The sequence below is a fragment of the Vanessa atalanta genome, chromosome 9 (genome assembly GCF_905147765.1).
Source record: "Vanessa atalanta chromosome 9, ilVanAtal1.2, whole genome shotgun sequence".
Lineage (NCBI taxonomy): Eukaryota > Metazoa > Arthropoda > Insecta > Lepidoptera > Nymphalidae > Vanessa > Vanessa atalanta.
Genome location: NC_061879.1, coordinates 10556617 through 10569499, shown reverse-complemented (window position 1 = coordinate 10569499; position 12883 = coordinate 10556617). Strand labels below are relative to the sequence as shown.

Genomic DNA, 12883 nt, shown 5'->3' with positions numbered 1-12883 from the left:
TAAAATATAAGAAAAAACTCATAATCATGAACGTGAAATGTAAAAATATTTTCTAAAATTTAATTTAATTGTCTCGAACACAGCATTCTTTTTTTAAATGTTTTTTTTTTTTTTTATGAATAACACACACGTCAATAGCTTTAATGCCAATGGATACAATTAAAACTATTATGAACTATGTGAAAACTCGTATTACACGCGATAAATATGCAAAACTATCAATTTATAATTTTATCGTTGAATGAAATGCGTGTATTTAAGTTTAACATTACTTCTTAACGTAATATTGTAAATGTGTGTTTATGCGTATGTTTCTGGTTGTATGAGTGTGTAAGTTTCATTGTATTCATGTCCTTTTGTGATACTAAAACATATAATCCATTTAGTGAGATCATAAAAAGACCGGGTACCCACACTTTCTAAAATACAGTATAGAGGTTGTCTTATCAGCCACAGTGACCTTTTCCAGGTAGTCGGTTATGGAAAAGAATAAATTAGGTTGATTTCGTGTTCCTTTTATGAAAAATATTTTAAAACTGAAATCAATTCTTCTTCATATACAACAGCTAATGCGTTGAACGAGCTAGTGGCGCCCCGACGATTTACATAATTCCTGAATCCAAGATCACCAAATCCACCTCGAAGTTTGTTCATACAACTCCAATTTGAATATCTCCTTACCTGATTTTCTCTTTTATCTCCTTTTGTATTTTACAAACAGTCTTCACGAAGAAAAATAAAGAGGTTTTTCTTGAGTTTTTTTTTTAATTTTCCTGTTAATATATATATATTATAATTCCTGTTAATACCAACGAGACACATATACAAATCTAAATGAGAAATGGAAAGCGTTTGTTTTTTAAAAACGCTTATAATTACTACCTTCTTGCATATTTATAAGATCCATGTATGTTGCGAGGGGGCGAGCGTGTGTGTAGATGTAAACTGAGGCTGTGTTATAATGATAATTTATTGAGTAAATATAATATAATTATAGCTTAAGTTACATTTCACCTTTGAGTTATTTTTCAATATTTATAACTTGTTCTAGTTCTTGGGTTCTTTTAGAGGCTGGTCGCCCGGTGTTAGGTACAAAGCCTTCTTTGGGTTTCTAGCTTGCCTCATATAAAATTTTATCAAAATCAGTTCTAATATACTATCGGTATCGAGTACCTAGTTTATTTGGAATATAAATTTTTTGAACACAATTAAACTAATATAAATGCAACGCAACCCCACTCAACAGACATTTTACAGCCAAGTAGCAATACTTAGTATTATTGTGGTTCATTTTGAAGGGCAAGTAAAAATTTTGGTTCACAAAGTTGGTAGTACGTTGGCGATGTCAGAAATTGTTAAAATTTCCTACGACGCCAATGTTTATGTGCTTTGGCGACCACATAACATCAGGTGGACTATTTACTTACCATACCGTTTTGTTTAAATCGATTGTGTATTTAAATATACCAAAAACTTAGCTATGAATTAAATAGTACCTACTCGTCAATTTAATTTAATTTTAAATATATTATAGCGTGTTCAAGTGGGTCAAGTAAATAAAACGATGAAAATATTTTTATAAAGCCGACTTCAGCATGGATGTGTTTATCAATTCTGCTCTCATTCTTCTCTGTATTTTTGTGAACCAATTTTAATACTATGACTTTTTATATAATCGGCTTAAATGGGGCCACGTTATATAAAAAATAATTTAAACCCTAAGGTTTACAACTAAGGGTATCGTTCCTTTTTGCGAGTAGTCTGCGCGGATTGAATAATTTATTGATGCTATTTTAACCCGTATTTGCAATAGGGGCCGTTTTCGAATCCAATGAAAAAAAAAACAGAAATGGAAACTAAAAAATAATATTACATACCTAGTATCTAATTATAAAGGTCTTCCTTCAGTATAATATGAAAATTATTAGTGAAATTGGTTCCGTAAAATGTGCCTGATAAGTAGTGGATATGTAATTGTAAATATGTAATTTTAAAAATGGAAATATCAAATGGACGACAAATTCAATCACTAAGAGAAAACTACGTTTTCCTAAGCGTCGGTGTTAACTAAATCAAGCCTCCCTAAAAATACCAGATTCGATATTGGAAATATAATATTAAAATAGTATTTTTAACTTTTTAGTTCATGCAGTTTACGTTCTTCATCAAGGCATAATTGTTAAAGTCGTTTTACAAATTTAGTTAGTAAAATTAATTTAATTATAAATGAAATAAATTAACAACTAGTTAAAACCCCAATACTTTCAAGGAAGTTTGGAGCTGACTCTATTCTAGACTCTAAGTTCTTATGTATTATTGGCGGATTATATAAATTTTAGTATAACTTTCATCCTGTCATAGTACCATATATTGTTAATCAAATAAACAGACTTAAAAAAAAGAAGAAAATCAAGAAAAATAAAAAGGTTCTTAAGAAAATCTTATTCACATTCTGAAGCGGATATTCTTATAATTTCTGAACTGCCAAAAGTGATACTAATTACTGTTTGTGTAATTGTATTTGTATCGATCGACTGAAATAGGGTCATTTCAGTCGATCGATACAAATACAAGATTGATTACTGTGGTGTTATCACAAGTGAACTATACCTTAATCGTATAATTACGTCGTATTATAAATGAAGATACTTTAGTAGATGATAAATTTATTGAGTACAAGTTGCAGACTGTAAATTTCAAACTAATAATTGTCTATATAGTTTAATAAATATTGCATTTTATATGCATTACATTACTTATTTGCAATTTAATATAATTCTACCCCTTCCCACATTTATTTTACAACCAGTCTTCTCATACAGCCCAAACGCTGCCTGTTGCCCCTCACGCAGCATTTGTCAATGTCAAAAGTAAAAAAAAGTTAACAAATGTCAAATTTAGTTTTTAACAAATTAATAAAGAAAATATAATATCATTCGCTTGTTTATTTGTTGGCTTCCGTGATATACTTTTATTTAAAAAGAGCATACGAGATGAATAGCCGAAAGTTACTCGCCAATATTCTGATTTTTAGGCATTTTGATTAATTTCACAATTTTATCTTGAATGCTTATTTTAAGTAAAGTAATCTTTAAATACTACACTACTTGATTAACTTATGATTAAATAACTATATGAGGAAAAAGATATGGAGAAGATATGGACTCTGCCCTTTCAATGGAAATTTACTTATTTTTTCGGGAAATCCTATCGATTTCATAATTGGCCTCATACCTTCCTCTCGTTTGAATTAAAATAATGGCTTATCGATGTTTTTTTTATACTTACATTAAGAATTTTCAGATAAAAGTACATTAAAACGTTAAGACGTTGTATAAGGTTCAATGTGCGAGTACATTCATATTAAAATTCTAGCTATAGAAATTAACTTTTAAACTTATATGTAAATAGTTAGTACTCAGTATGGTACGTAGTTTTATAATTATGTAATGTAACGTAAATAGCCGCTAATGGCATGAGTTTAGCTTTGTGTTTGTCTAGTATCCTCAGTCTTGACTTCTTGGTACTACAAGCGTAACAACTACGCTGCTCGAATAGCTGAAGTTCGTCCGTATTATACTAAATAATTTCTATATATCCAAGTAACTTTAAATATAATTCTTTTTAATTTAATTATATTGTATTGGCAACTTACGATCAACGGTACAATCGTCCGTGTTAGCTATTTAAAAAAAATCTCTATCTCCTTAAACCCTCTAATAATTCTAAACTGTTTACTAAATGTATCATTCTTAAAATTAACTAACGTAAATTAATCTTTTGCAATAAGTAAAGCTATAAGCCTACATAAGGTTAGACTTGGCAAGTTCACAAATTGATGTAATAACTAAAACTAAAACCTACGTCAGGATAGAATTGGCAACTTAACAAATTGTTCTAATAAAATCTTTTCATCTTTTCAGGTCGTCGTTGAGTAGAAGTATGTGCTATTTTAGCATAATAGTGATCATATTTGACTGTCGCTTCCTGTGAGCCGTTTGTGAAATCCGTTCGAAATGAGGTTACGTGCTTTCAAGTGGCTCCTTCTGTTTCTTTCCTGCGGACTCGTCTCAGGTAAGTTATTTCATTTAATCTTATTTCATAGTTTATAATATTTTATTTTTTATAATGTTTTATGATGACGAATTTGTCTTTTTTTATTTGCAATAATTATTTACTGTGGCAGATTTTAATAAAAATAGTAATCTTGAACTGTGAGATCTGCATTTGAGAATGTAAAAAATAAAGTAGCCGCCTGTAGATGTCCCACTGCTGGGCAAACATCACCCTTTTGAGAAGAACCTCCATTGGAGCTTATTTCCCCCACGCTACTTTAATTGGTTGATCTAGTATATTTACATACATAACATACATACATAAGCAGCCCGTAAATGTCCCACTGCTGGGATAAAGGCCTCCTCTCCCTTCGAGGAGAAGGTTTGGAGCATATTCCACCACGCTGCTCCAATGCGGGTTGGCGGAATACACATGTGGCTGAATTTCGTTGAAATTAGACACATGCAGGTTTCCTCACGATGTTTTCCTTCACCGCCGAGCACGAGATGAATTATAAACACAAATTAAGCACATGAAATTTCAGTGGTGCCTGCCTGGGTTGGAACCCGAAATCATCGGTTAAGATGCACGCGTTCTAACCACTGGGCCATCTCGGCTGATATTTACATAGTTCAATTAAAAATATATTATATAGAGCATAAAATTAAAATACCATACTTCAGTTACAGCGACAATGTTGTTAGTAAAATACTAACAAGATCATGTATAAATTATGAATATACTTTTATATACTCACAGAAATGTAAAGTTAAGTTCAAAGGTTCGCCTGTATGCACCTTAACTATTGTATGCATATTTTATCGGTTTTAGAGGTTGAACATCGTTTGAAGTATCTGTTAACATATTATCTAATAAAGATATAAAAGAAATGATACATGACAGCGCTGTCAATCATATAATACAAAATATCTCAGCAGAGCTACTGAATATCTTTAAATATTAACCTGACCAAATTGATAATTTTACCTCGACACCAACTTAGTTATAAAGACATCAAAATAATACTTTTTCTTTTAAAATTTTATACGAATTTAATGAAAATTTAATTTATTGTATACCTACCGACAATTAAATATAAAAATCTATACTAATATTAGAAATGAGAAAGTAATTCTGGCTGTTACCTCTTCGCGCTTTAATCGATTTAGATTAAATTTGGTATAGAGATAATTTGTATCTCGAAAAATGTCATAGGCTACTTTTTTATTCATCCCGAATGTAAGTTTTATAGATTTCGTGCGTGTAAAGCCGCAAGATCAGCTAGTGTAAATAAATAAAAATAAAAAAAAATATTACAATATAGTAAGATTAACGAACAACTGCTTAGACTGGCGTACTTGTACAACGAGAATGAAATCCATAAAATTGCAATGTGACATCTCAATTTCCTTTTTTTTTTTTAATTAACAGATTATAATAATTGCAAAAAAGACTTGTCACGACCCAATACCGGAAATTAAATAAAAAGTTGTGACTCAAAAATATTCAAAGATAAATAAATTGCTATCAACATCATAGATATAAATAATTGACAAAGTTCTCTTACAGTAATCGCGAAGCAAGAAAGTTTTCGAATCCAATTTAATTGGTACTAAAAGTATTCTTTTGGCATCAAATTAAAAATGTAAAATCATCTAAACTTATATTGGATGATAGGTAGGACAGCGGTAGGAAATAGGAGTCATGAAAGTCTGTTTTTGTCATTTTACCTTGGCTCACCTAAATTAATACAATTTATTCATATATAAGATCTACTTCTATCGTAATACAAGAAGTATTATTATTAGTTAATGACGTTCTAGATTTTTTATCATTATTTTTTTATTACTTGTTTCGTTTACTTTAGGTTACATTTTCTTTCTACCGCTTTAATTTATTGTACTCTCAGTACCTCAAAGGTTTTTTGAAGAATTATCTTATTGTGATAAGGCGTATCTTTGTGATTTCTATCTTGTTTTATTTAGTTAAATTTATTCCTTTCATGTCTCTGTACAATAAAAATACAGTTACAACATCAATACAAGCATTTATGGGAATTGATATTAATATTACAAAAGAAAAAAAAACTAAACATTATTTATTCAATTAGACTCTCGTAATTACTTTTAAATCATTCATCATCCTCCTGCCCTTATCGCAATTTACTTGGGGTTGGCGCAGCATGTCTTCTTCTTCCATACTTCTCTGTCGGACGTCATCTCACAAGTAACATTCTTTCTAACCATATCGTCTTTCACACAATCCATCCATCGTTTCTTTGGTCGTCCCCTACCTCTTTATCCATCCACATCCATTCTCAAAACATTTCTCACAAAATTATTTTTAAATCATTACATTACGTAATTCAAAGAAATTCTAACCAATAAAAGTTATATATTTCGTTCAATATTCAACCTTCAACCGAATAATCTTAATCTTGAATGTTTGTTTCAATAATTATACAAAATACCGTTTCATTAATATAATAATATAATTTGGATCGAAAAGTTTGTTCCCGTAAGCTCTTATAAACATTTCTATTGATATAACGGAATTAAATTGAACGAAAAACTAGTTCGAAATGTAGAACCTACCGGCACGGACTGACAAGAAACTCAAGAGATACTCGTTTCGACCAAATATTAAGTGAAAATGGAATAATACTTAGATGTGTAGTTGGTATATAAAATACCTAAAATACCACAAGTATTAAATGTTTTTAATAGAATGTCTACTATACGAAAACGAGAATCGATTGAATACATTAATTTTATTGGGTCATAAGAATTAAACGTACCGGTAACATTTTTAGACACATCAAGCTTATCTCACTGGTATCTATTTGTAGCTGTACAAAATACATTGATATTTTTAAAATATATATACTAGCTCTGTCTGACTGTATGTTAGGCTATCGCGGCTAAACAACAATATAAATAATGATACATGATTCATGACCTAACCGATAAAAGATATATGCTTTATTTTCGTCTTTTTAAATTTAAGTAAAGCAAGATTGCATTACTTTTTAGTGTTACCAGTGCAGGTTGTGATTGCTTCTGTTTTTATTTTATTTTTATGTTATATGCATATGGACCACTTATGGTCACCACCGCCACACAACACACACATATGGCGCTGTAAACTAACCATTCCTTACATCGCCAATACGCCACAAATCTTGGGAAATAAGATGCTATGTCCCTTGTGCCTGTAGTTACACTGGCTCACTCACCCTTCAAACGGGATCACAACAATACTGAGTACCTACTGTTGTTTGTTGGCGGTAGAATATCTGATGAGTAAGTGGTACCTACCCAGACGGGTTTGCACAAAGCCCTACCACCAAATTGTATACTTAGTCAATCAAAATAAATTATATAATTTCATTTATCGATATTAATATTATAAATGCGAAAGTTACTCTGCCTGTCTATCTGTCTGTTACGCTTTTATGACCAACCAACTGAACTTAAATTGATGGAATTGTATAAAGCAAGCTTGAAGCCCTAAGGAAAAATAAATGCTACTTTTTTATGCTAAGAGCAAAGCCGCAGGCTACACATAGTACAAAATAAAGTTATAAAAATAAGTAGACGCAAAACGACTGGTTAGTTTAATTGCCTTGTTAAATAAAACAAGTAATTACATAACTGTAATATCGTTCCTTTGACGCAGTCGTCAGTTTGAAATTAAATAAACCCTTTTACTATAAGGAAATGAGGATAAAAGCAGGTCGACTATGTTTTTATACCGCTTGGATTCCCTGACGAGTAATTGTTACAGCTCGAGGGCCTGTTGCAGCCGCTGCTATTACTTGTTGGAGTATTTTTTTTTTTTTTTATAGTTTTACATTCGGATTCGGAGCAAACATTTTTCAAAGTTCTAATAGACTCATAAATTCGTCATGTTCATTATTCGTATGTTTGCATTTGTAAATTTGACTTCATATAATATATTTTTTCAAATAATTGGAATATGAATATTATTTAAATAATAAATTATTTATTTATAAATATTCAAAACATCAATATCTTTCTTATTCGTTTTCGTTTTGTTTCGTTATCAAGTTAAATGTTGAAGCTGATAAAACCGCTCCGTTAATATAACTTTACAAAATTTATTCTACGTATAAGTTTCTTAATTGAAGTGTTTGTTAACAGGGAACGGTAGAATCCGTTAATTAATGTGTATATGTGCGGAATCTCTCAAGAACATACTATACCTACTTGTATATCATTTATCCTGCTTACCGTCTTAGCATCTGCATATTATCTAAGCAGTACCTTAAAGGCGAGACTTAGTCTAACCGAATTAAAATTAGCGCCGACATTTTCGTAATCGTTTCTCCTAATTTGACTTAATTGATTCAATCTATATGTTACCGTAAGATTACAAATATCGTTAGATTACAATCTATCTCGTCAAATCTATAATCTACATTGTAATCTAAAAAGAAGCGAAAAATAATGCGTTAAATTGCACTCATATTTCGACAGTTTACAATCTGACGAGATAGATTGTAATCTAACGGTGTTTGTAATCTTACGGTGACATATATATAACGAAGCCATCCGTCTTCAATTTTAACTTGATAATATACTCGTAATATCACCATTTCAGTGACATTATAAATAATTCTAATCATATTCATCAATAGAAGCAACACAACTCACACACAACAGACGTCATACTACTTTACAAGTGTGCGTGTACTTACTGGACAACTAATGGTCACTATGTTTTTCGACGCGACGGTAGACTTTCAAAGCGGAGGCGCTTAAACAGTCTATTTAGGCATACAAACAATCAAAGCTGTTTGATTGGTCGATTCTAGAAAAGTTTAAATTTCAATATAATTCATTCAACGAAGGTCATTAACCTTTTGACTGTTTTTTTTAATGATATACATAGGTGACATGCAAATGTGCACATCGCTAATGTGCCACCAACTAAGCTAAGGTGTTATGCCCGGTGTGCCTGTAATTACACTGGTTCATTCAACCTTCAAACCAGAACACAACAATACTAGTGGTACATACCCGGACGGGCTTGCACAAAACCCTCTCAAGTAAAATAAATAGACTTTTTAATATTAAATTTGATTGCTAAAACTGCATTATTTCCCATTGTATTGTACATTTAGTGAAATTAACAAAAACTTGGAATAATAATACTCAGAATAATACTAGCGCTAAATCCGTCCAATGAAATTACAATTAATCTACGACGTGTAAGAAAATTAATCATGTCTTCGAAGTTCCGTACAAATGTAATGTCACCGAACTATAGTTTCGTGGCTTTGAAAATAACCCGATGGCAGATACAAATGGAAATGTTCCGACTGACTTACATATTAAACACTAAGCCTTCATTACCTATCCTATCTTATGTATGTACATATGTATACACATTTTTTTCATATGATGTTGTAAACAAACGAGCAATTGGACCACCTGATGGTAAGTGGTCACCACTGCCCATAGACAATGTAAGAAATATTATCCGTTTCTTACATCGCAATGCGCCGCCAACCTTCGAAACTAAAATGTTGTGTTCCTTGTGCCTTTTACACTGGCTCACTCACCCTTCAAACCGGAACACAACAATACTGAGCACTGATGTTTGGCAATAGAATACACTCGTATGATGAGTGGGTGGTATCTACCTCGACGGGCTTGCACAAAGTCCTACCACCAAGTATGTATGAATCGGGTAGTACAAAGTAAACTGTTATATAAAAATAACACGAGCCTGGTTTAATTTACAGTTTAAATTGTCTTTGTAACCCAATTTTATAAATACATATTTATGAGATTCTTATGCTATTTCATATATGAAACTTTTTGGGTGATATCGTAACATAAATACATACAAATATAAATAGAAACTGGTTATTTTTTTTTCTTTTTACAATAATTTCCAATCGTTAAATTTATTTATTTACCAACAACAACCGCATTAACTTCATTATTTTATTGAGGTGGGGGGGGGGGGGTATGTAGGACTTGCCGGTGTTAATATTATTCAATAGAATAGAAAACATTAAAACTTAACCAAAAATAGTTTCTGATATTATATGAATACAAACAATAAGGTCAAATATTAGAGAAAAGACCATGCAACGCAATGAATTAAAAGCGATCACTATACCTCAGAGATCCTCAAATGTATCTGGAAATCAGAGTTCAGTTTCTTGGTGGTAGGGCTTTGTGCAAGCCCGTCTGGGTAGGTACCACCCACTTATCAGATATTCTACCGCCAAACAGCATTTTTGTGTTCCGGTTTGAAGAGTGAGTGAGCCAGTGTAACTACAGGCATAAGGAACGTAACATCTTGGTTCCCAAGGTTAGTTAGGAAGGAAGGAATAGTTAATACTTCTTACAACGCCATTGTCTATGGGCGGTGGTGACCACCTACCATCAAGTGCCCATTAGCTCGTCCGCCTACCGATATAAAAAAAAATACAAAAGAAACGCCTCTATATCTATAACATATCAAATCCTGTCAAGAATACAGAACTTATGCAAATATTAAATTATTTTGTGTCATGTAGTTACTCTATAAACATAAGATACGAAGATTGTTTAGTTACAATGATGAAGGCTGTAAACAGTTTCCTGAATAATTTATATTTACTCTTTGATCCTCTGCGTGTCGGAGAAAGCACGTATGTCTCTCTACTTCGATTACTGTCATCTGTTGGAAATATTTAAGGATTACCATAAACCATTATTCTTCGATTCATAAATTACGTTTTTTCTTTATATTAATTTTTTTTTTTAGACCTAGCAAAGATAAAATATCGTGCAATCGTTTTTTTTGCAATTGAAATTTTATTAAAGATAAAAAGTATTGACTTAGTATTTATTGATTTCTAGACAGAATATATAAATATTTAATTGTAAGAGTAACTACTGAGTTTCTCGCCGGTTCTCCTCGGTAGAATCCATTTTCCGAACCGGTGAAATATTTACATTTAATTAACTAACTAAAATTAACACTATTACATGACGATTCATGGGAGCTTTTATGAGCCTACTTAAATAAAGAATATTTCGATTTTGTGTATATTTTATGTATATTCCGAAATGTTTTAAAGTCATTCGCTAAAGTAAAGAATTAGTGTTAGTGTATGTAGTAGAAGTTAAATTGGTGTAAATTTGTCAAGATATATTATTTTATTACATTCATTAATCAAACTCCCACTCGGACAACTAAATGACTTTATATATTGTAGCATATATGTCTAACTGTAAATGATTAAAATTGATATTATCAATAGAGCTATTAATTTAAAGTAATCCCTAAAAATACTACGTTTGAATTATACCAAAATGTCTATTCGTTTATTTATTTTGACCTCACTGGCTCACTCACCCTTCAAACCAGAATAATGGCTTGGCAGTAGAATATATGACGATTAGGTGGTACATACCCAGAGGAACTTGCACAAAGCCCAAACAACCGTTAAGAAACAAAAGCTCTTGTAAAATAAATAAAAATACAACCAGCAAGAGCCATATGTCAGAAATTCACTAGAAGATAATCCAATGGCTTGCAAGTTGCAACGCATCTAAGCTAACAAGATAGCTCGTACCGGTTTAAACTCGTATAATCTACCAAGATTATAAGTTCCAGCCATGAAATTATTGTCAGCTTTACGACTACCTCCTTACGTCATTATTTACATAGAATTTCTTTGAACATGTTGCTCGTTGTCGTTATACTTAGTTAATACTCAGTTAGTACTATATATATTTACTAAGCTTTAACTAATTACTCATTACGTGTGACTTAGTAACTACTGTAAGATTCAATTATAATGTATTACCTTATATTAAATATTAAATGAATTATTATTATCTGTAAATTACAGAAGAGTATCTGTCACTTCGTCTATTAAACATTTTAATATATATTTTTAATCTGTTGACATGAACATTGACAGATACTCGTTATGGCGGGAAAATTGATTCCCGAATATACACTTTTAACTGCGTATCGAGTAAAAATTATTTAAAATTCTTATCAAATTATGTAAGTAAACCTAATAAACATTTTTTTTTATTCCGAGTTAAGACTAACTTCTTACCCTACTGAGCAACTCTATGGTTAAATAAAATAGAATTAAATAATAATAGTATACAAACGAGTAACGATTATACACAATGTAATATTTACTTTTTAGCAGTTAATATACATTTTCCTACGAGATCATTGTTGTCTTTATGTTGAAAAATGATCGTGTTGTTACAAAATAATATAAATAGCTACTAAATTACTTCTGAGTACTCTTTTTTTTAAATGTAATACCTCTAAAAATAAATATATGACATGTCCTGTATAGAAATCAACAAATAGAAGGGAATGTATCGATATAATAGCGTGAGTCGAGTCAGTATAGTTAATAAAAGTATTAAGAATAATTACGTTTACATTACTTTTATGGAACAAAGTTCTGTTACGCGGTTTACACTAGAGTAAACTGGCAGAAACCGGTATATAGGGAAAAGCGTTATCTCTTTTGCTCCTTTTTAAAAAAGACATTTTCGTTGAATTATTTTCAAATATCGTCAATTTATTTCATTGTGTGTGGAAGCAACTTCGTTTCAACCGGGTGTCACACTTTTTTTTTGGTTCTCCAGACAATTTATATTACAATTTTTCATGGATAATTTACCTGCGGTAGAGATTCATTAGGTACCTCGGTGTCTACCCACTTAATATATTTACTAAATAAAAATACTTTTTTACTTTTTTGAATCGGACATGCTTTGGCACATATATTTATTTCTATATTAGCGGTATTTAGTGGTGTGACCAT

The 12883-nt window shown here is 31.0% G+C and overlaps 1 protein-coding gene across 1 annotated transcript in view; it reads left to right on the top strand.

Annotated features, from left to right (window-relative positions):
* Positions 1-12883, top strand: part of LOC125066436 — a 125097-nt gene that overhangs the window by 22899 nt on the left and 89315 nt on the right. The window contains exon 2 of the mRNA XM_047674506.1: positions 3924-4074. Coding sequence (XP_047530462.1) covers positions 4017-4074 — 58 coding nt within the window. The 5' untranslated portion in view covers positions 3924-4016. The remainder of the gene's footprint in view (positions 1-3923; positions 4075-12883) is intronic.